The 23,663-nt window shown below is 40.8% G+C and overlaps 1 protein-coding gene across 1 annotated transcript in view; it reads right to left on the reverse strand.

The window, feature by feature from the left end:
* DLEC1 (DLEC1 cilia and flagella associated protein) overlaps window positions 1-14,602 on the reverse strand; it is a 38,881-nt gene extending 24,279 nt beyond the window's left edge. Inside the window, exons 1-16 of the mRNA XM_074157641.1 lie at window positions 14,597-14,602; window positions 13,941-14,081; window positions 13,177-13,333; window positions 12,530-12,640; window positions 11,274-11,467; window positions 10,802-11,022; window positions 10,474-10,555; window positions 9,990-10,077; window positions 8,990-9,163; window positions 8,031-8,167; window positions 6,605-6,697; window positions 5,357-5,447; window positions 4,267-4,429; window positions 2,315-2,507; window positions 961-1,019; window positions 241-415 (exon numbers count right to left, since the gene is read on the reverse strand). Coding sequence (XP_074013742.1) covers window positions 241-415; window positions 961-1,019; window positions 2,315-2,507; window positions 4,267-4,429; window positions 5,357-5,447; window positions 6,605-6,697; window positions 8,031-8,167; window positions 8,990-9,163; window positions 9,990-10,077; window positions 10,474-10,555; window positions 10,802-11,022; window positions 11,274-11,467; window positions 12,530-12,640; window positions 13,177-13,333; window positions 13,941-14,081; window positions 14,597-14,602 — 2,085 coding nt within the window. The remainder of the gene's footprint in view (window positions 1-240; window positions 416-960; window positions 1,020-2,314; window positions 2,508-4,266; window positions 4,430-5,356; window positions 5,448-6,604; window positions 6,698-8,030; window positions 8,168-8,989; window positions 9,164-9,989; window positions 10,078-10,473; window positions 10,556-10,801; window positions 11,023-11,273; window positions 11,468-12,529; window positions 12,641-13,176; window positions 13,334-13,940; window positions 14,082-14,596) is intronic.
* Window positions 14,603-23,663: the final 9,061 nt, after the last annotated feature.

Here is a 23,663-nt window from a genome sequence, read left to right on the forward strand (position 1 = left end):
GGTAAAACCCTGTGGTGTCAAACTTGAGAGATGGAAAAAGAACAAAGGCTGCTGCCTGGAGTGCAGGGCCAAGGAGGCTTGCGAGGGAAATTCAGTACAGACCCTCCTGGAGTCACAGTCTCCTTTAAAAATATTTAAGAAAAACTAAAATAACACAGATAGTCTGATATCTTCTAATAACACCTATGACATCTAGTGACACAAAGCACATGATAACAATGAAATCAAAAGCAAACAAACCTTAAATGATTTTCTGACATTTACACCAATAAAGTTTTCTCCAGGAATGATAATGGCGTACGGTTCCAGCAGAAGATGAAATGGTTCTGTTGATCCTTTAACTTCTATTTCCAGTGCTATTGCATCCTCTGCTTTGTATGCTGCGATGTTTTGAAGCATCCCCTCTTTTACTAAACTTTGGGAGGAAACACGGTAGAATTATTAAGTATCTTAAATTGGCATTTAAACTGGATCCCATCTTCTAATTGCAAGATTAAAATTGAAAATCATCAAAAGTTTCTCAACTACAGACTGCCCGTGTGCAGTTAGCTCAGGCCGGGGACAATTCAAAACTGGAAAAATTACAGTAGTTCTTTAATGTATTCTAGTAGTCCCAGTCTGTTCACAAGAAGTACGTAAGTCATAGACTGCTGTGACAAACTGTAATAATAGGAAAACCTGTTGGAAATCTCAGCAGAAAGATGGAAAATAAAGAGACAAAAATGAAAAAACTCTCTTTTTCCAAGAGAGATGCAGCCCTAGCTAGGGCTAAGACATATGCAGGCAGGAGGGAAGATCACAGAGATGCTCTTTGTACCACAATTAGTTGTACAGATAAAATCTTTTTTATATGTCAGTCCATCATCGCCGGAAAGATGAAGAATCCCAGTAACTTAATGTAATAGCATAGCTAAAATGTGGCTACATGTCTTAACTGGGAAATACTGTTTCTCAGCTTACCAAGGTGATTCTGGGATGTCCCTCAGTACCATCTGAATCACACTGTGATAACTCTTCAGCTATACAGATGAAGAAGAGGATTTTAGTGTCAGGGAATCAGTTATGTTGAGGATTAAAAAAAGATGAAAAAGTAGTTTACATTTAAAGGATGAGCAATCATCATCAGAGTTCTGATAAACAATATTCAAACTCTAGAGTTACTAAAAGAAAACATGTTTGATTGCAAAGTATTAAGCCAGATTCTGATCTCATGTTGTGTGGTTCCAAGAAAAATACTCATTTTTGACATGTCTGTTATTATTTCCCTAGTATATTGCATACTACGTGCAAGCATCTGCAAAAGCTCCCCAAATTAAGATCAGTACTGCTGTACTAACTTCAAGTTTCTTCTAACTGCTCCAGGGTGTTTAGCTTAATTGACCATCAGTCTGATTTTGAGTAGCAAACACTACTTTTCTGTCATGGGAAAAGAGGATGCCTTCTATATTCTAATAGGGAAAAGAAAAAAAAAGAAACAGAAGGAGGCTTTAAATTTGAAGGGCTTTGTTTGTAGAGAGGTATCAAGTGTATATGTTAATTCAATATATTTTTCTATTAACTGATTGAAGTATTTTAAAAACCTAGTTAGTTTCTCTTCCATACTTATTTGAGGTACTCCTATGTATGTCAGTCACCACAGCATGGGATATTCCCACTCTTGGGCTTACTTTGGATAGAGTTTCTTTAAATACAGTGAGCTCATGCTCCTTATTTACACAGACAGCAGAGCAGAAACTAAGACAACAGTCACTGGTCCAGCTGCATTCTAACATCGTTGCACCCCTCTTTACCCACAGTTACACACCATCATTTCTTTGCCAAAGGCTACTACTACCCCCTTAATTTACCACACAGCTGTTCATAGGGCCCATTTCAGCCCCAAAAAGCACAGTTTAAATAATCACTGTTTGCTAACCAAAGTCATTTGGGCTGCAGCAGGTACGGGGCACATCCCCAAAGCGACTGACTCAGCAGATGGGAAGGGTCAGGAGATTGTGGAGGAGCTGGTAATGTGAGAGCGGTAACTCTACCAGCCAGCACAGCTGCAGCTGTATGAGGATGAGGATGTGTCCACAGTTTTAGTGTAAAATTGTGTCCAATCAGTACCCAAAATGACATGAGATCAGAAACTGTCTCATACTTTGCAGTCAAAACATGTTTTCTTTTAGTAACTTTTTACATTTTGAACACTGTTTATCAGAGCATAGTCCCAACTAATTAAATTTAATTCAGAAAGCTGCACAGCAAGGATTTTATGACTTGCATAAAAATACACAGCTGGAGTTTGCAGATAGGAAGGAATTACAAGCCATACCTCCTGTGGATTGTAAGTGAGAGTAAACTCATGATCAGCGTGGGGAAGCAAAATTCCCTCCTCAGGATTTAGGGAGAAGGCTGACTCTGTGTCTTGATTGTATTGGAGCTTCATAAAGTCTGCATTTTCTTCTGGTATTAATGGTTTCAGATTAGGCTTTATAATCTGCCAGTAGAAAGGAAGTTCTACGTGGCTGCAAAGAGATCAATAAACAACAAAAAGCTATAATTAAAAAAATGAGACATTTTTGAGTAAAATATCGGGAGAAAATTTTCAGTTCCTCTTTCCACGTACGGAATTCCTCTCCTTAGAAATTACAAGGATTAGACTAACCAGTCCTCGCGAGCTACAGAGCTGAGAAAGCAGCACAGAGTCAGAGTATATAAACTGTACAAAGAACATGCTAATACATGGAAGTAAATTATATAAATGAGCAAGATATGTTAACGCTTTCTTGTCTTATTTAACTTGTCATGTAATGCAACTTTTTGGAAACTCTACAATTCTTTTTTCAAGAATCTGAGTTCAACAGGACAATTCCTGCTGATATCAGTATGTTTGCGTTGGACCACTGCTGATGATCTGCATAACATTCTGAATTTAATCCAAGTGCAAGCTGCGGTCTTTAATGTATCAAGAAACACAGGGGCTTCAGCTGAGATTATAGCAAATAATAGAAAAAGAAAAAATTGCTTAACTGCGTTGCTTCAGCCGAATTGTATTCCATGGAATGTGTTCATGGGTTTTAAAACCTTGCTCCTACTGACCTCAAAAACTTTGCCTTACTAAGGGGAGGAAGGACACTGGAATTTGACAGTGAGTATCAATAACAGAAAACTGAACATGTACAATTTCTTGTGTCACTTTCTATAGCAGTAGAGAGTTTTCTCTTTCCTATTTCTGTGGAGTTCAGTCTCAGCCTGTCCAGCTTTGTTCCATACAAATGCTGACACCAGACGCACAGGGACTGCTGTCATGATTATAATATATAGAAAATGTGGAAATTGGCATAGTTACATCCTTCATCGGTTTACAATATCCACTTCACTGAATCACGCTTTCTATACCCATTCTGTTCTGGCATTATGCATGTGTGGTTTCCAGGCCAAAAAACAAACTCGCCAAAATTCACTGTAGCAAGTAGCAATTTGCACGAATGTATCTAAAACCAGCACTGACCTCCTCACTGGTTTGATGGTCTGCAGCCTCTAACTACTGCAGTCAAACACATTAGTGTACTTCTACTATTTTCCAATGGATTTTGATCAAAATTAGGATTCCACTATGTTCAGTACAATGTAACCGCACATAGGGACATCTTCCTTGATGTCAAGCAGAGTTTATATTTAAATCTATTAGGACTCAATAGTAGGAATCACTAGAAAGTTTTAATATGAGCTAGTTACACTGGGCTCCTGTTTTAATCAGTGGAGATCCAGTGGAGTCCAGGATGTGTTATGTCTTGTTCTGTGGGAGATATTTACAGTCAGAATTTCATCCTTAAAAGCATCTATTTCCCTGCACTATGAAAGTAAGAGTATAGGGTGCTTAGCTCAGCTGCACAAGTATACATTGTAGACGTGTAAAGTTAGATAAATCCTATCTCAATGACCCTGTTAAATATTTCCTGTAACCATCCATAGTTATGAACCTTTTGCAGTTGTAGATTTATCTATACCAAGGCAAATATACTGACCTTGGCAGTGTATGAACCAAATGGTATGGCTAATGGTTGCCATAATGCTTGATCTATATGTAAGGTTCCTACTCTTACAAGCATATCCTTGAACCTTAATTACTAAGCAATGGAGCAAAAAGAAGCAAGGCTTCTGCCCAAAGTTTCTCAAGTGCATGAAGGTTTCTCCAGCTTGAGAGAGGATGGTATCACAACTGAGGTCCCTACCAGGAGGTTCAGACTGCAGAGCATTACTCTATTAGTAGTAGTTACGTACGTAGTGTTTCTTATAACCAGTTTCTTCTCCTCAGTGGCGTGTGGGTTTTGGGGGTCAAATCGTATGAGATGCTGTGCTGTTACATCAGTAGCTTCGCCGGGTTTGGGTTCACTTTCTCCACCCGTGACAAACACAAGATCCAGAGCTATCAGCTGTCCAACCCCTTGAAGAAATAAGTAGGTATTACTCTTTACCATCTGGCTATTAACATTGTTCATATTACTCATTAACAGCAAATGCCAGCAATCACCATTACTGATTATATCTGGTGTTTCCTCAAGTTTCAGAACCCCAATGTGTTAATTGTACAATATTTTCCTGATGCTCTTTGTTCATCAACATTTATCAGTAGAGCTCTTCATGAATTCGAGAGATTTGGATTTCAGGGCTACAGCTCATTTACATCAGCATCACTTCACTGAGGTGAGCAGAATGTTTACAATGGTTGATGATGTGGCTCCCAGATGTTTTGAGCGGTATATTAAAATAAAAATAAGCAGGAAATGCACTATTCAAAAATTTTCAAAGGAAATACCAGTAATAAAGTGGTTAAATAGACTACAAGTCAAGCCTAATATTATAGCACCCACAATTACGTTACAGGACAAGCACTAACATTTACAAGAATTTCAACTGGTTTCATTAGCTAATCCAAAGATTGCCTGTCTCTCCTGAATACCTTAATCCAAGACATGCCCCAAATTTCCTTTACACCCAAATGTATTTCTGCCCTGTTAACATAAATGTTTTACGGTTTGCCATGTTATCTTATTGATACAAAAGTCTAAGAAATGAATTGCACCTGATTACAGTTGTTCTTCTCTGCTACTTGGTGACATTTTACATTTGGATTTTTGGCTACAGTGGGTTAAGAACTCAGTGTTTTCTGAATCCCATGTATTTCATGCACTGAGATGGAGTAGTAATAATAATAATTAAAAAGCTTAGCATTTAACACCATCAGGGTACAAAGTATGCACTTAATCCAATGATATAAAATCTTACCATCACTTCAACCCATCAACCACCACTCACATTATTTGAATATCTACAGTGTGAGAAACATCTCTGAAAGGTGTCAGAAACAAACCTGTGACTGTAACGTCATTGACTTGGCAATTGTCACAAACAATGGTGTATGTTTGCTGTGAGACTTCTGGAAGAGAAGGGAAAAACACTACCTGAAAGAGAGAAGTGAAATAGCAGGGTCTGTAACTGATTTCTCTCCAGGAAGTAATAAACTTCAATTTGTAAACATTCAATAAAGGACAGTTCTAGTGATTAGTAATTAAATTGCAAGAAACAGACAGTGTCACATTTCCTTAATACAGGCCAGAAAGAAATAGGTGTTTTCTAGGTCACTAAACTTACATGTGTGTATCTGGAAGGTCACCAGACTTTGCAGTCACTGGAGATGCGAGTGCTCTACTGGGCTTGTTGGATGAATTGCACCCTCAGAATCGAATCCTTCCTCGATCACTCACTGAGCAATGCCCCCGCTGCCTGCCAAGCTCCAACAGTGTGAGCAGGGCAGCTGCTGTGTGCCCTCCCTGAGTTCCGCCTCAACAAAAATGGTTCAGTGGCCAAACTTTTGGCTGTGTAATGGTTATTCTACGTCTTATCCATTATGGTCTGCAAACCCAACCCATGCTAAATCCATCTCCTTTTTCCCCTCCCACGTGTGCGTGGCCCTGCTGAAGCAATGCACCCGGGGAGACAGAAAGGAGGAGAAACATTTGTCATTTATCCACACCTGCCTGACCCATTCCTTTTATCAGCAGCCAGGAGGTCCTGGAGAAAGGAAGGGCTGGAGGCTGGCCATACTCTCCATATTGCTCTTCCTCTCCCCACAGTGATGCTATAATAAAACGTGGCCCACATCAGAGAAAGCAGTGGTCGTTTCCAGTAATGCACATCTACTGCAGGATCTTTTTTCAGCATAAGTGAAGGATTTGTACTTGCTGCTCTACAAAAAAATAATTTTTTTCCCCAAATGCCCTTTTTTTTCCAGGAAGATCAGAAAGGAAAAGTTTCTTGGACTTGACGCCCCAGCTGGAGCGAAATAAGGACTCCTGTGTTCTCAGATTCCTGTTTTCTCTAACAAGATTCTTTGCATGGGGAAAATCTGGCTGGTCTCTGAGTGGCTAAGCAAGACCTGAAAGTTGCAATGAAAGACTCCCACTGCTGCATTCTTCCAGCATAATTGCACAAAAGGATTTGAGTATTTTTGCTCACACAAACCCAAATTCGCAAGGTCCACCCAAGATCTTCTGAAATTATCTTGATTTCTAATGTATTTTGTGAAGTACAAATATTTTCTGTAGCAGTTGGTACTAACCTCTACTGTTGTACTCTGCCCTGGAGCTAGCTCAAAAACAGCAGGATAGACCCCAAAAGGATCTTGTAGCACAAAACCAACAGTGGCAACAGCCTAAGGTGTTAAAGAAAAAAAAAAAAAAAAGAAAGATTAATAAATTGAATTGATCAGGTGGTTGTTTTTAAAATGCAGGCTTATCTAAAACAGGCAGTATACAGCAACATTAATGTTCTACCTTTTTTTCACACACATCAAAAGTATGTGGCTTATGTACATATCTTAATTATAAGAAATGCTCCATGCTTTATAATGACCTTGGTGAAAGCAGGTGCTGTCTCCAAAGACAAATGACAGTGTCAGGAGCCCTAATATTCATGTTCACAGAAGAATAGCTATGCCTGAGCACAGGAGCTCTGTCTGTTTCTCCATGCTTGTGACTCACTTTGAGTTGGAACTGTAAAGCACCTCAGGGAGGACAATCTGGCCCATCAGCTGTCCCATTAGCCTTTTCTCCAGCACATAAAATGCCAATCTACCAAATATACCTTACCTTCTTTATGCATTTCACTTAGACTCTGTTTCGTGATGGAAAGCTAAAGACAGAGCAGCACTGGAGTGGACTTCAGAGGTCTACAGGTGCAGCAAGGTCAGTAAGTGATATCTTTGGTGGGGAGGGGGAGGAAATTAGCTCAAGAAATGCTAGAACTCATTAAATTTCTGTTTGCTTTAAGGGTAAGATTAAAGTTCAAGCCAGTTGTCCTTTCCCTGATCTTTGCCTGAGTTTACCTTGCCACTGAGCAAGACATCTTCCAGAGGCAAGCTGGAGCACAAGCAGGAGAATAAATCTTGAGAATAAATGGGAATCCCTGAGGGAATGGGACAATAGAGATGTCCCCAGCAAGGCCTTATGACTTCTGTGCTAATATACATGATATGGACCTGTTGGAGCGGGTCCAGAGGAGGGCCACAAAAATAATCAGAGGGCTGGAGCACCTTTTGCATGAGGACAGACTGAGAAAGTTGGAGTTGTTCAGCCTGGAGAACAGAAGGCTCCAGGGAGACCTTATAGCAGCCTTTCAGTACTTAAAAGGGGCTTGCAAGAAAGATGGGGGCAGACTTTTTAGCAGGGCCTGTTGCTATAGGACAAGGGGTACTAGTTTTAAACTAAAAGAGGGGAGATTTAGACTAGATATAAGGAAGAATTTTTTTATGCTGAGGGTGGGGAAACACTGGCCCAGGTTGCCCAGAGAGGTGGTAGATGCCCCATCCCTGGAAACATTCAAGGTCAGGTTGGACGGGGCTCCTGAGGGGGGTTGGACTAGATGGCCTTTAAAGGTCCCTTCTAACCCAACCTGTTCTATGATTCTCTACCATAACTTGATTAAACGTGTTCATGTCAGGCCATCTATACCATATCACGTCCAGTATTTCCCTTCTAATCACTCACCCTGAAATTAGGAGGTGGCCAGGCTTTCTTTGGCATTATACAGAACTTCCCAGTGCTAAATCCCTCATTTGTGCACAAAATTATCGTTACTTTTATTCCTCCAACAATACAGGAACCACAGTCTATAACGCGAGGCACTGCAATGGGTAACACAGAAAACTGGGTTACACAGACATTGAAGGCTGGCAGCTGGCAACGCTAGATCTTAAATAACAACGTTAAATGTTAACACTTTTATTTAATTAACAATGTTAAAGACAACATTACTGCATATGAATATGCTAGGTGCTGCAATCCTTAGACACCTTAAACTCTTTCCATTTGAAAGTTAAACAGTATGAGGTGCATCTCTCTACAATCATCTTACTTTTTAATGGTGCTTCCTACTAAAAGATTGCCCTGAATGATGACAAAAAGTAAGATGATTTTTAAAAAAGCTCAGTTTAACAGAAGAAGTGAATTTAAAAATAATCAAAGCAAGCTTCTGCAAAAGTAATCCTGGTTGTTACAGTCGAGGCTAGATATTTGAGAGGTGAATCCTCCATATCCATATATAATTAATGTAAAATTCCATGAATATTAATTAATAGCATCAAATATTTATAACTAAAATCATAATTCCTTAATATTTAGGATTGGTAATTACAGTTAGTATTTCAGGAATTGACAAGACAAACTTAGAAAAGTAGCTCCTGCTCAATCCTTTCAAAACACAGTGAAAAAAAATGAGGTTGATGTGGCAAGCAAAAATAATTGAGAAAGAATTTGACAGGATTACATTTAGTAAGTAATAAATCTATTATGAGTGGCAATGAGATAGATATAAAAATGTAGAAACTGCACTGCCAAGTTTGTCCACATTTGTTTTGTGACATAAAATTGGAGACAGTCAAACGAAAAAAAAACCACAACCAAGTCCATTTAACTTTAGAGAAACTTAAGAGTTGGACATTACTGACATGTTAACGCTGGAGGTGGTCTTTTAGCTTGGATCGGGATCAAAAAAGGTTCTGATACTTGAGTCTCCACTAATATACAATCTTCATAATCTCCTAGATATTCAGGAATAAATTGGACCGTATACTGGCATGTCATCCCAGGAGCAATCATTCCTCCCTTTCCTGGAAATTTTCCTTGGAAAAAAAAAAATTCAGGGAATTAAAAAAATGAAAACCTCCCAAAGCTGGCATAAGTATGTATGATCACATCTCCCTCTGGAAAGGTGCCTGTAAAATCTCCCCGTGTGTTGCCTAAGTCAAGCTGATAAAAGCAAATGACCACAAAAGGCCTGCCAGTGTAATCCGCACATGCACATCTTCCACTGAACATAAAGAAGATTTTTTTGTCTGAATAAATGCTTCTCATAATTACAGAAAACAGAGTGAGGAGAAACATAGAGTTGTGGTGGAGGAAAACTGGGTAACAAGACAAAAAGGTTTACATGGGGGAACCTAACTTCTTCTAAATATTCCTCTAAAGCTGTGACTGAGAAATCACAACCTCCTTTGGCATTCTATGCCTGTGCCTACCCTAATATAAGAAGGATATTTTTCTTACCTTTCCTCTAACCTAATCTTCCTTGTGCCAATTGAAGTACGCTATTTATTGCCATCTCCCCCTACTGATTTCAATGAGCACTACGTCTGTTCCTAGATAAATTTTGGATAAGGCTCAATCTAGGTATTCCATGGATATATTTCAATCTAACTTCAAACATTTTAACGTCAGTCTTCTTGAATCCCTCATTAAACTATTTGAATCTGCTTATGAGATGCATGTGAATGGTCCTAGAGACATAAGATAGCCTTCAGTCTCTAAAGAACTGAGCAGAGTATTGTCCTACCCAGAGCGCTATGGATAGCAGAATCAAACATAACATCTCTGAAAAATCTTTGTTCAAGCAGCTAAATTACATCTCTTATGTGTTAACATCTTAAAGGCAAAAAAAATAACCCTTACCTGGCCCAATGGCAAATGCTGAAGTAGAGGGGGGGATAAGCCTTACATGATGACATGTTGAAGTGATGTTTTGCAGCTCTATAGTCATCTTTATTTAAAAAGAAAATAAAATACTCCATTGTATTTATCATCACTCATTATAATGTTTGTAATTCCATAGTACCCAGCTAGTAGTAGCTCATTTATCCCTACAACCAGCCTAGAAGTCTCAGTTTATTCAATAAAGGCTGAATCACATACTACCAAAACCAAGCTGAGACTTTGAAAAGGGTCGCTTTTAGTTTTCCCTGGTTAGTGTGGGTCAATGGCATGTGTGAAAGAGTATTTTGAAGGAAGCTAAAGGATCATTAATTCAATATAAAGAAGAAACTCAGACTTTTGTTAAACTGCAGAAAGCCGAAAGTGAGTGAAATATGTAGATTGTGGCAGGATGTAATGCTTCTCAGTGGTAGAACTAACCCTCTATAAAGAAGCAAGTTCTCACCTCATAAACCTGGCCAACTTCATAATCAGAAAACAAAATAATAGGTGGATTGGCAAGAAACACAGGAACAAATGAGGTATCTCTGAAAGATTAAAAAAAAAAAAGAAAAAGGAGACATAATCTTACTGCCTAGTTCTTTAAATACTGATAAAATGGGAAACTGTAAAATGTATCCTCTGGCAAAACCAAAATGTCATACAGACATACTTTGTTTCCTACAAGACCACACAGACATTTAGCTCAAAATATCCACGCAAATTCACAGCAATTCTACAGTGGAGCTCTCTACGCTCCAGCTCAGGACCAAGAAATTGTAGATACTGCATACCCTTTATTATCTTCTGCTTTTCTTTGGGCTATGGTTTGATCCACTTTTTCTTGAGAAATGACAAGAGATTTGCCTCCATGAAGAGCATTTGGTGGGAAAAAGCGGGGGTTCTTCAAGTAATTCTGTCTTTTCTCAAGTTTGGCAAGGTAAGTGCGCTCTTCTTCTTCCTCTGATTTGCATTTACCGACCTTCCAGGCTGCCTTCTGCGAGGCACTAATTTTCTTTGAAAAACAAAGACCAAAATTAAACACGGCAATTTTGAGGATGATGAAAAAGGTGTCTGTACATGTCTAATTAAAGCTATACAGCATTGAAAATTCATAAAGAAATATTGTATTTCTCTTTTTTAGCAGATTAAAAAAAAAGTACTGGAGCAAAATCGATAATGCATTGATATTTCCCCTTTGTTAGAGGAACAGCAATAGGCCCTACAGTTCTAACAGACTAAAACAAATAAATCTGTAAAATGTACCTTACTGGTCTTTTTAGTCTGGTGGCCAGAGTCTGGAACTGAAGGCAGAGTTAATGTGCATAAAGACACATTTGGCAGACTACCAGGTATTTTCTGGAGGTGTGCAATCTTTGCAGGTGTCTGGTCCTGCAAGCCTGAAGAAACACGCTGTTTAAAACTAAACGTCTCTCTGATGTAGCCAGGCTCTGATTTTCCTGCAATTCAAGTTAAAAAAAATAATTCCATAAGAGAAAAGCATGAATTACAAGCATCTATTCTAAGCATAGGTGTATGAATTTATTTTAGTTTTGTTGATGGTAAAAATACACTTTAAATCCTCTAGAATTTAATTTGTGTTTATAATTTATTTTGCACAAATGAAGCTTATTGCTTTAATAAGAAAGATTTTAGAAATACTAATTAATCAAGCTATACACAAGGAAAGTTATATTACTCTCAGAAAGCTGTGTTAATTTTCAAAGTGAGCAGGACTTAGTGTGTTCTGTTCAGTTTACAAAAATATCTGTGAGATGGACTTACGACAGTCAGAAAAGTGACATAAACAGGATGTACCATCTAGTCCCACGTTCCTACAGTTACACAACAAAATTGCCACCTCAGAGGAAACTCTGAGATGGTAGATTTTTGGCTTTGTTTGGAATTACAATGGAAAAAAAAACCCCAAATCTTGGAATTTGTGACTAAATTGATTACTCTGAAATGTTTGTTTTGACTTGACTGAAAAATTTCATTTTAATGATACTGAAACCATTCACCTTCGCTCACACATGAGTAAAAGAAGTAGAGAAGTCTTGACATTGCCCAAAAGATCTTCATTTGCAAATTAAACCAATATATTTCCAGAACTGGAAAATTTTAAACCCAAAATATAGAATAAAATTTTATTTCACTGAAAATAGTTTCAACTTTAATGTAATCTCTTCCCTTGTCTCTATACAAGATATAGTTGCAGATTTGTGCTAATGAAATTGAAAAAAGGCAGAGCAGTCACAATTAATATAGTTTTTGTGTCAGATGGAAAGAACTGTATGCAAATGTGTGACCACCATTAAATTTCATAGGTAAGCACATTTAAAGTCAGTAATTTTTAAGTTATCAATTTTATTTTGACAATGTCCCTTTAGTGGGATTTTATGCTTGTAATACTAGAGTCCCTTCTGCTTTGGCAGAAAACTATAAAAATATACATCATCCAATGGTTCAATTCTTATAGAGTGTCCTAAAAAGTCTAAATTATACTCTGCATTAAAAGTTACCTTTTGGTGCTCTAGTAACAGGTAATTTATCAGTGATGTAATCATCAGGGCAGGTTAAATGATTTTTTCTGAGAAGTTCATTATTCACAATCCACCTAAAAGAGGATGCCACTGCAACAGGAAAACAAACCAAAAAAACAATAATAAAAAAAAGGCAAAAGCTTAGCCCCCTAAGATACACTACTTTGATCAACCCAAGTAATGTTGTCTTTATAACTCATCACTGTCAGGTAATATTTTTGGATAGAGAAACAGTCTGGTACTTTAATCCCAGGACTTGGATGTGCATCTCCACAATTCTAAATTCAGTTCAAACCCAGCTATGCAACCATTGGAGAAACAATCTCTGTTTGTTGCTGCTATATACCAAGGTATTTATGCTTGTAATAAAGTTAGGTGGTAAGCCATTAATTGCAAATTTAAGATCTTGAAAATGTCCTGGTTGTTTAGTTTCTTACAGTGTTAAACAGATGTTATCTACCTGGATCTCTGCACAAAATCCTTCAGAGCTGTTCTATGGATGTACAGCCAAACCAAAAGCTCACTGAGTCTACTGTCAGTCCTACCAGTGATTTAGAGAAACATTGCATTCATCTCCAGGTACCATAAGCATGTACTGGGAGAGACCGTATTTCCAGAATCCTCACCTGATGGCAATCCTATTTTGTGGAAATCTTCCCCTGCATCTGCCTTCAGCACGTTTAGGACTCTTTCTTCTTCAGCTTTTGCTCGATCCTGGGCCTGAATGATGTTCTCTTCTACTATGTCAGCTTCTCTCAATCGGCACTTGTATTCAGCAAGAAGCTGTCACAGGCATGGGTGAATGTAGAGAAACGAATCTGATTTAAGCTGTCACAAATTATTAAAGATCTCCTTGCAGATAAATGTTTTCTATTTGCCTTTGAGAGGTAAAGGGATAGCTTGGTAAAAAAACATCATTACTTTACAAGCATAAACTGGCCTGCTAAAACACCGTCATTCCTATCATTGAATTTGTGCTGGGTAAGAAGCATGACCCAAGAAAAACGTGTGAAAGATGAGGACAGTCTCCCGGGACAAGAGAAATGTATCTTTTATCTTCTGTGGGACCGTAGCAACTGGACTGTATTTTGCCTAGTAGCGTAGGATTACATTTGAAGTGAATACTCCCTCCTAGTTACTAGGAAGGTTTCTAAAACTCCAAAATTTCCCAATAGTGATACTTCGCTTCTTCTGACATATTTTAAATCACTCTGCCCAGTGTGGCAAGTGCTTTACAAGCACAACTCAAAAAGAAAAATCCTGCCTCAAAGAGTTAGCAACGTAAGTTAAAGAGAGAATATAGCAGAGGCACAGAGACATACAAGACCAACACCAAGAGAAACTGATAGACATTGGTCTCAAGAGCATCTGACTTGGTTTCGACTTGTACCTTCTGTAGCTCCTCTGTAAAACTCTCATGATAAACATTGTCTCCTCCTCGAGACTTGATCCAGTTTCTCTCTATGTCCTCCCCAATAACATCTCCAGTGTACAGGTCCTCAAAGGTGCTGGCCAGCAAGTGGGAGATGTCCTGAGGAAAGAAAAATGAGGATGTTAGTGCTCGGGGCCTGAGATGGGATCAGAAGAGATGCGTGAAAACGGCTGGAATTAGCAAATGAAGGAGAAAAAGTGGGGGGAAAGGGCTGGGAAAGGTAGTGGGAAGGACCCAAAAAGATTACACACTTGAACACTGAGGCGTGGAAGTGTGGATGTAAGAGTGTGAGTGTGTGTGTGTGTGTACACAAGGCCGTGCGTGCACACAGGTGAGGGTCCCAGACACGGTTCTCCATCCACACAGCGGGCACCACGGCTTACACAGGGCTCTGCGTGTGCGTACGGGGCTATGAGTGGGGAGTGTGTGAGGGCAACACGAGCACAGGGTGTATGTGTGTGTGTGTGTGTGTGGCAGCCTCCGTGCAGGGCGTGTGTCTGTGTGTCCCAGGGTGCATAAAGACGTCTGTCTGGCTGTGTCCACGGCTGCCCATGCCTGTGAGGCTGTGTGCAGGGCTCTGTGTGTGCCCCTGCGGCCCAGCCCCGCTGCCTTACCTGCATGCCGGGCCAGAGGCTCCGCTCAGCCACGACAAGCGCGGTCCCCTCGGCCTCCGCCGTCCCCTCAGTCCCCGCCGCCCCCTCAGCCTCCCCAGCCCGGCCGCGCCGCCGTTGCTGAGCGACCGTGAGGGAGGGAAGGGCCGGCCCGGGGAAGGGGCGGAGTGGAGGCACCTGGGGCCGAGCTCCGTCCGAGTCCACCCCGGAGCGGGATAACGAAGGGCAGCCCCCAGCTTCCTAACTCGTCTCCCTGGGCTCCCTCACACAGCCCCTCGCCGCCATGACAGGCGCCGTTGCACCAGTTACGGGAGAGCTGAGGGCAGCGGCCCGTGAGCCCCGCACCCGATTTCTGTCCTGCTTCTCTCTCAACACGGGTACTTCTTGTGCTCTCGTAAAGCAGCACAGCTGTATGAATTAGTAAGAAACGCAATAAAATGTTGACTGGGAACTCTTGAGGGGGTTTGGGCTTTGCGGGAGGCCTGGCTTCTTCCTCAGCTGCCGTCAGGCTCCGGTGCAGGCCGGGAGTTTGGCCGCTGAGGGAAGGAGACGAACCCTCTCCCTCTTCCCCAGCTGCCACACGCCGCCCGCGGAGACAGGGCTGGAAGATGGGGTAATTCATCATCATCGGCCCGAGGAACCATCCATCTTCCCCCTCTGTCTGCCTGGCTGTGTACGCTGGTTGCTAACAACAGCCTCCTGCTCCTGCTGAAGTGGGTGATATTTTTCTTAGAAACTGTCCTGGCGTAGCATTTTCTGCTTGCCCTGCCTCCCTTTTTTTCCCCCTTTTTTTTTTTTTCCCTCCCCTTGCTCAGTGGAGGAACCAGACTCTGGGCCTCAGGGCTTCTCCATCCCATCCAGGATTATTGGGCTCCATCTGTGTTCTTGTAAAGGGGGTTTGCAGGGGTTGGAGGTGGATGTGGGCAATGTTACTGCCCTCTGATGGTACTTCATGGAAAAAAAACATTGCAAAAATAATTATAATTCACCAACGCCTGTTGTTCCACGAGCAGATAAGCAAAAGGCCTGGGGTGCAAGCCCCACGGCAGCCGTGGGGGTGGTTGAAAAACTGGTGTTTGTAGGCATGTGGCACAAGGGCTTGTGACTACGCAGTGTCATAAGCTTTAGTTCATCAGCTCATCAAAATCTGTGTTTGGAATAAGACACCAAATTAAACTCGGAGGCACTGCTGTGTTTTTAGTTTCCCCGTGAAAAAAGGGAAACTTGCCCAAAGGAAAGCTCGGCAAATCTGCAATATCCTCTTCCAAAGGTTAAGGCAAGTGAGAGAAATCTGACGTCTGACAAGGGCAGAACAAGGTACCTGTGTTTTTCCGTAGAAAAGGTTCACAGCTTTGTTTCTGTTCAGGCATGTAGGTGGGACCTTGCCTTTAAAAGTATGTTAGAGCATTAACATTTTGACGTGTTTCCATATCAGAATTCCAACTTTTCTTGTCATGTGCTAATACAATTGATTATAACATCTGTTTGCTAACTGGAATGTTAATAAAATCCAGCATTTTTTAAAGAATTCTTTCCCAGCCCTTAAGAAAGCCTTAGAGTAGTGGCAGTAAAGCAGATGTTTTTGTTTAAAATAGTATATAGATGTACATGAAAACTGCCTGTGGAAAAAATTTTCTGTACTTTCATTTTTACTGTCTTTCAGTAACTTGCCAAGCAGATCACCTCACTTTAGAAGCTGGATTTTTTTTCCAGCTGCAGTACAGAAACCCACCGTGAAGTCTGGAATTGAAGGCAAGATCCATCTGTCCAGTAGTCAAAATGCAAGATGAGAAGGGAGGGCTTGAACACTGGCCCAGAGCTATACACAATTGTTTCCCATATGACCCTTGTATATATTCCATTAGATCTCCATTGTTACACCATCATCATTTACTTATATAAACTCAAAAGACCAAATGCCAGTGTTAAAATTGTGAAGCTGTTTAATTCACATATGTATCCACATTTCCATATAAATACTGTAAAAGTTAGGAATAATTTCCTATATATCATCTTCTTTGTCACCATTCCTTCTTTCTGCTTGCTAACTTTCTAAGACCGACAGTAACAGAACCTATTGATATATAAAATAGCCAGATGTGATTTGAATGCAATCAAGGAGCTCAGTATCAAGGAAGAGGCGATGTGTACATAGCTACATGGCAGAGTGGAACTGTATCTTACACTGTTTACAAAAACAGCAAGCTCTATAGCATTTTTATTTACCTTGCTCATGTTTTTCAAAAATATAGATGGATGTTATGAGCTGGGCCTGTAAGTCAGCCAGTGTATTTCTTTATATATTTTAAAACAATGGACAGCTGAGTTTGACTAAGTATAATCCTAAATTACTGTCAATATCTATTCCTTAAATGTGTAAATATTGGACTAACAATAACACCCTTTCACTAAATCAAACCAGCTTGCAGAAAAGTTTATACATTTCTCTTCATAGCAACCCCAAAATCTTCCCTAATGCCAGTGGACTTCCTTACAGAGGGAGGACTCACTAAACTGGTTCCACTCACTTGGTATTTGAAAGGTTTCTTTGAAATTATGAAATTTAGGACACTTAAAATCAAAATTAAAAATTCTACTGAATGGGCCACCCCCATTATATTAATGCAACAATATGGATTCATTTGGAAATATGTATCTATACATATCTCAAATGTACACATAATTCAAATTATATATATGCATATTAAAAAGATATACAAAATAGTCTTGGGTTATATATTGATTTTTTTAAAAAAACCACAAATCCCCACATAGGGTTCAGAATGAGTCAAGGCTCCAAATATATTTAGATGTTTTTAGCATTTTCTGAAAACAGGACAAATCATGCAGGCTCCAGGTGGCATTGTTTAGATGTGGGAAAGTGAGGGAAATGACATTGCAGTATTATCTTTTACACTGGAATAATTGCATTTCTCTGCCTATATGCATGTGGGTAGCAGAAAATTATTTCTATTTTTTTCTATATCTTTATAATCTATATCTCTATATCTATATCTTTCTAATTATTTCTATATCTTCTGGGTTTGGATTTTCGTCAAACAGTTCCCTAAACTGTGCTGGTGAATGATTCACTTTGACGTTGCTGCCCTCCCGTGGTCTTATTAAGGTTTCCATGTACTCAGGAAAGCCTTTAAAAACAAACATTGTATTAAATCTTTGTTCTGAGCAGGCAAAAATGCTTCCATCACAATCTAGCATATGCTTTTTCCAGTGTATTAGGGAAAGGGTGTTTATTCACTGCACTGGCAAAACTATATAGTATCCTGTAATTATTGCAGATGCAGCCAAACAGGTATTATTGGAATGTAGGTCTCTTTTGCATGTTATCAAGTGTATCATGAAGATGATCTAAAAACAGCATCCACAGTCTGATTTAAAAACCCAAGTAAAATTTGCAGACGTGGAAAATGGAGAAATAACCTTTCAGTTTTGGGTGAAAAATGCCAAACAGCTCCGTTTCTGAAAGCTGCCTGCTCACATTCCACTGCTTCCTTGTCCTGCCAAAGTTGTTTTTTTTCTTCAGATGTCCTAATTAGTTTAAAGGCTACCCATTTCTTACAGATCATGCCTTGCTGGCTGTACTTAGATCATCTCCATTTCTCTTGCAGGCAGTTTGAAATAACCTGCGATTGGCAGTTCTACCTGGATATTCCTCATTATTTTCTCTCCGAACATCTTGCGTGGTGTTATTTTGTGGCTGTCTCCTGAGGTGAGTCAACCCTTTCACTTGCCTCCAGCTTACACCTCCTGACTTTAAGCTTTTCTTTGTTTCCCACACCTCTCTCCTATATCTACAAGCCTGTCCCTCACTAAAACATGTCAGTGGGTATTGCTGTTCTTCTGCTGAAATACTTAACGCTGTAATTTCACTCAAGCCGCATGGGATCTTACAAAGCAGACACACCCAACATGTAGGAGAAGCATGTGGAAAATGCATACACAAAGGAGCCAGTCATTCCTTTCCGACAGTGTCTGGGCAGATACGTCACTCTGTAATTAAGCTGTAAATGGGCTACACCTCCACACAGAGATCCAACTGAAGGGTGCAGTGCTGGTGTGACACTGGGACTCTCAAGCAGAGCAGAAAGAGGGGCTCGTACTTCATGTTCAGCATCATGTGCACCAGATCCCCGGGTCAGAGAGGGTTATTGGACTACAGAGTCTGACCTTCTTTTGTCAAAAGCTATTATATTTAGCCCAAAACAGTTTACTCAGTAACGTGTTTTGTTAAAATTACTGGTTTCCATTCTGTGCTCCGTGACTAGCTGGGGTTCCACTGATTATTTGTAAGAAGTCTATGAAAGCTAACAAACAGAGCAGCCTCTGGTTAGAGTCACAACCCAATATTTGGCTTCTGCTTCTGGATATGCCTTTGTTTCCAACATTAAAGAATAAGGTTAACATTTTCACACTCCAGATATTTTTTTTCTGTGGTTTTATGACCACAGGCTCTTCTCAGTGTTATTTTTGGTAAATGAATCTGTTTCTTGGCACAGCATCTACGTGATGGAACACACACAGCCTTCATCTCTCCAGATCTTAAAGACTTTGCAATAGCAAAAAGATTTAACTGATGCTTAATTGTCTTTGAAGCAGGTGGTGATCCTGACAGGCCCAGACTCAGACAGCTTACATTTAGCATAAACTGTTGAATTCGGTGTTCCCTCTTGGTCAGCACGCTGAGGGCTAGAAGCAGCCATTTGAGAGCGCTGGAGATGAAGTTATACAGACGTCAGGCCAGGTGAGAAGGAATGTCAGGAAAAATGCTTTTTAAATTTTACCTTAATGTTATTTTCACCTCCCTGAAAACTATTAATCTAAGCCAAGCTCCAAATGGTGTCTTTGCTGGCTATGGTGTTTCAGGGTGATGAATGGGGTAGGTTTAAACGTATTTTTTCCCATTATCCTCAGGAATTTGGGCACAGACAGATGACCCAGAAGGCCAGCTGAGTTAGGGCTGCATAGCTGAACAAGAACATCTTGCTTTAGTCCCAAAAGATCATCTCAAAGAGACTGTTCACTTTGTGACCACAAGAATATGGAGTGCTATAGCTACCTCCACAGCCCTTGCAAGGGTAGGATGGGACATAAGGAAACTGATCACAGCCAACACAATGTCATATGTTGCAAAGAGTTGGAATGCAAGGAGAGGACGTGGGCTGTGCTGTTGGAGAGGGGTCTGTGACTGCCATCTTCCAGAGAAACAGAGGGCTCACGGCTGCTGCAAGCTGGCCCCAGTGGCAGAAATGCAAAGGGAAGGGGCTTGGATTTCCTAAGGACAGCCTGGCCTCCTTTTCATAGAATCATAGAATGGTTTGGGTTGGAAGGTACCTTAAAGATCACCTAGTTCCAAACCCCCTGCTATGGGTAGGAACACCTTCCACTAGACCAGGTTGCTCAAAGCCCCATCCAGCCTGGTCTTGAACACTTTTCTATTTTGCTGCCCAAGTTAGCTCCAAACCGTGCCCTGGCTCCTGTAGGGTTGGGGGGAATCTCACTGGAACTCGTGTCTATAGGAGTATGGTCAGGGGAACTTCATACGAAAGAAAGAAAAATTGTCCCACTGGGAGGGGAGAATGCAAGAGGTGGTGGTTTCCTGAGAGCAGAGTCTGTTGTCAGAAAAATGTATAGCTGTGTTATCACCTCACTTTCCCAGTGTATTATTTCATTTTTGCTGGTAGGGAAAGATTAGGCTGGATCAGCCAAACCAGCAGGCTCGCATATGCTTTTCCATGTGAGCCCTGCAGTGGATCAAAGAAAGCAAGGAGGCAGCTTGGTTCACAAGCCAGATAAACCGGTGCCTGCCTACAAAATCAGCATCTTCTTTTCTGCCCAGGCTAGCAGATACCTTGAGTAGTACCCTTCACTGTGCTTAGGAAATCACGAAGCAAGGAAGATGTGGTTTCCATTTACCTTCCGTTATTGCCATCTAACTTACCTTCACCTGGGCCGCTGAAACAAGGGCAAGGAATTGCCCTAGTGGGGAAGTCCCAGAATGACTGTTTTTCTCCCCACTATGCCCGGCTGTAACCTGCACCTAATAACTCTTCTATTAAGCGTATCACTTGTGTTTGTATTATATCTCTAGGCAGGTTATTCTAGGGGCTAGTTACATGATCTTTTAATATTTCAGGGCTTATTTCTACCATAGGAGCTTCCTTAGGGTCCTGAGCAAGGAAAGGGAAGGTTTTGCTCTTAGGACAGCGTTGCCTACAGCTTCCTACATTTAGGTGCCTGTCATGTAAGATGCCCAAGGATACATAACACATTTGCCAAGGACTGGCAGACATTGACACAGGATCTATTGGGGATTGACACCCTTGTGGAGCAGGAGCAGAAGGCCAGATGGGACATCACAGAATCACGGAATGATGTGGGGTTGGAAGGGACCTCTAGAGATCATCTAATCCAACTCCCCTGCCAAAGCAGGTCCACCCAGAGCAGATTGCACAGGAATGTGTCCAGGTGGATTTTGAATGTCTCCAGAGACAGAGGCTCCACCACCTCACTGGGCAGCCTGTTCCAGGGCTCTGCCACCCTCAAAGTGAAGAAGTTCCTCCTCATGTTTAGATAGAACTTCTTATGTTCAAGAAGTTCGGGCAGCCCTTGAAATGACATAAAGACTTCCGTGTTTAGGCAGACAAGTACTGTTTTTTAAGTTGTTCAAATAGCAGTACATTTTCCCCACAGGAGCACGCAGAGACTATGAGTGACAGATTAACAACCAAGTATGGCCTGACCCTCAGCGCTACAGTTTACCATAGAATCCATTACAGTGTTAATTTTGACCTGAAAACAGACAGTTTCCTAAAGCAAGAAGAAATGCTTGCATTCTGGGGGCTTCATCATACTTTTCATATTCAGCCGAAAGGGTGAATTCTTTTATTAATTGCATTTGGCCTTAAAAATATACAACCCTACATCTCCAAGTGCAGCCCAGAATTATCCTTGATGCATTAGAAAGTCAGGAAACCCCTTTGAAAGCTCATTTTAACCTGGGCTGCAGTTGGCACCTTGGAATTAAAAGCATTGTTCTGCATCCTCATTGAGGTTGAAGAATATAAAGCATAAACCAGTGAGAACATGCCACATCATGTCCAACCGGCGTGTTCTTGTGCTGAGGCACCACACGGTTGCAACACTTTTAAGTGAAACTGTTCAGTAAGCAGCCAAAGCTGATTTGTTGGGTTGTCTTCTGTTTTGGCAGAGCAGCCCTTTTTACCTTTCATCTGAAGGAGGTCCACCACTGATCTAAGCAGGAGTGTGTCAGCTACAAGCGTAATTTCTGTAGAAAAATTAATGTTGGTGGGGATTCTCACCTACTGCAAGCGAGTGGCCGGAGAGAGTGAGGAGGGTGAAGTTATCAGGATTAAAGGATGACATGGTGGGCACAGGAGGTAGCTGATGGCATAATTTGGACTAAGTGGATGAGGGAAGCCCTGGGGAGCTTAGGGAGATGCCCGAGGTGCCACAAACTCAAAGGCAAAACTTCAGGAGTTTCTTCTCTGGTTCTTGTATGGCCCACAAGCTTGTCGCTGGGATCCCAGCAGTATATATTAATAGCAATCGGACAGCTCTGTGTTTTAGTTTCCGGGTATTGTTCCCACAGGCACGTCTGCACACAGTTGTACAAACCAGGTCTCCTACAATCGGAGGGGGTGCACGCCTGTGTGAAGGCTTTGCTGGTTTAGGTGCCCTGCAGCAGGAGCAGGAAGGAAATGACTCATTTAACCTTTTTGCTTTGCCTGTACCAGGCTTGCAGAACTGATGAGGAGGCACCAAAAAACAATAAAATACTTCCTCAATGGGCAACGTTTATGGTTCTTTCTGCACACTGATATCCCCTTGGTGTTTGCTTTTCAAAAATCCAAATAACACCACTGGCCAAAGATACGTGGCTGCATTTGATTCTATCAGGAGTATAAATGCATGGTTTTTGAAGTAGCAGTGGCACCTTTATATTTAAACTTCAGTTCTTCTTTGCACTTAAAGCAACGGTTCCTTATTCCCTTTGTAATAAAGATATAGCCTGTGATCTCAGGCTTGCAAGACTACCTCTCTGAAGGGTATTTACTCTGTCTATTTTGAGATACTTCAGCATCTTAATTTGGTCCTCTTCATTCTTTTCAAAGGCTCCCCTCTCTTCAGTGACAGTTCATTGAACTGCGGTAACTTTCATCTTATGAAATGAAACTAGATACTCAAAGGAGCTAAATTAGAGGTTATGAATACTCTGAATACATTTGCTGAGATTTTATAGGTTCATCCTTTTATCCATTTAGGAAACGTTAATCTAAAAATTAATCTAGTAATAAATTGTCACCTTGTCTGATCTTTTTTCTTTTTTAGTCCTAAATGATTTCAGTATGTGTTTTTCTCTTCGTCTCTTGCCTGGCTTTTCAAAGCGCATGGCTGATTATAAATTAACACCACAAATGCCGGCCATTCATTACAACTCTGGGAGACACAGGAATTCCTTGCATACTTTTGTCATAAACATCTTCTCTGGAGATGTTAGCAGTTCAAGAACATTTTTATGCTTTGCATGAATTGTTCAGCGGGGGGTGGAGGGAAGTCTGATGTCACTAAGCTTGTGCGAATTGTAGTTTCAACCTTTTGGGATCAGAAATGAAAATACCTCACTTGTAACATCACTGATTACCTGTGTCGTACACTCTGGAATCACAAGATCCTCATGTGCGGTTTAAACCTGTGGGGCAATGTTATACGTAATAAGATTTTCTAAAATGTGGGTGTAATTCAGACTTTCCACGTTTTCTGTGCACTTAAAATTCATGTGAATTGGCCACACTGAAAAAAAAGCTGCAATTAGGTAATGATATGAACAATTGCATCTAATTATTGTGATTATCCCAGTTACAGAGAATTAAGCTGACAGATGAAGTATCTTAAAAGGAACCATGATGGCATTAATCATCAGCCCTCCTCCGTACTTAACTTGTATACCCCAGTGCTATTGGCTGTAAAGAAGCAACGGTGCAAGAAAGAAGACGCATGTCAAGCATTCCTGACAGCGGATGGCTTGGCC

The sequence above is a fragment of the Numenius arquata genome, chromosome 12, assembly GCF_964106895.1.
Source record: "Numenius arquata chromosome 12, bNumArq3.hap1.1, whole genome shotgun sequence".
Lineage (NCBI taxonomy): Eukaryota > Metazoa > Chordata > Aves > Charadriiformes > Scolopacidae > Numenius > Numenius arquata.